This window comes from Saprolegnia parasitica (assembly GCF_000151545.1).
Source record: "Saprolegnia parasitica CBS 223.65 unplaced genomic scaffold supercont2.137, whole genome shotgun sequence".
NCBI lineage: Eukaryota > Oomycota > Saprolegniomycetes > Saprolegniales > Saprolegniaceae > Saprolegnia > Saprolegnia parasitica.
Window position 1 is genome coordinate 1 of NW_012156531.1, and position 869 is coordinate 869.

Consider the following 869-nt stretch of genomic DNA (forward strand, 5'->3'; position numbering starts at 1 on the left):
CGAGGTATCAACTTGATACATACACCATGCGACATGCGGCGACGGTAGCCGTTCGCCGAAGCGACCGAGCGCCAAGCCATTATCGACGAGCGCAAACGACTGCATGCGCGGGCCAAAGACGAAGCGTACAAGCGCAAGGTCGAAGCGAGCGCCGTCAAGCTCCAATGCGCGTTTCGAAGCAAACGTAGTTGAGATTCGCAGCCGAAACTCAATCTCAAACGAGAGTCATTGTAGGCGCACGGGCCAAGTTTCGCCATCTCTTGGAGGTTCGCCTCAAGGAGCTCGAGCACCAAGCGGTCGTCGATGCGGCCGCCGCCAAAGTGGCCGAGAAGACAAAAAAGCGTTGGCGCCGCTGGTTTCGGTGGTGGAACTAGGAGCTTCGGGTGCATTTCTATCCAGATCAATGCAGTCGTCTCCCAAGGGCAACCTTGGGACAACCTGCCATTGCGTCATCTGGCTCTACAGCTGGTCCGCTCAAGGGCTAGCGTTCCTATAATAGTCCTCTAATTCCCTCGTCGCTTTGGAAATGTGTCCGTGCTACGCGCGGAGCTCGAGCGCCACCTCCAGTTTGTTGGCTGTTTAGCACCAGCCGCCACCACACTTCATTGACTTGACGCTAGTTTAGTAACTGGGAAGGATCTGCAGATGTGGAGAAAGGATCCACATGAATTCAGCAGGAACGATAGCTTCGCTGCATGGCTTCGCTCGGTTCGATAAACCTCCTCCCTCGGAGACAGAGATGGGCTGCTGCGAGTACTGTAACCGAGCCTTCCGCGATCGGTTTGGCGTCTTCGCCAATGCCACCTGCGATGGCCGCGCGTGTGTGATAAGCAGAGGCATACTTTTACCTCAGATATCGGCTCGTTGCT

The 869-nt window shown here is 55.9% G+C and overlaps 1 protein-coding gene across 1 annotated transcript; it reads left to right on the forward strand.

Moving 5' to 3' along the window:
- Positions 1 to 48: 48 nt before the first annotated feature.
- SPRG_14196 (hypothetical protein) lies at positions 49 to 374 on the forward strand (the record flags this gene model as incomplete). The annotated part of the gene is made up of 2 exons (XM_012353823.1): positions 49 to 184; positions 235 to 374. Coding segments are annotated over 2 exons (276 nt in total), but the record flags the coding sequence as incomplete, so codon positions are not given.
- Positions 375 to 869: the final 495 nt, after the last annotated feature.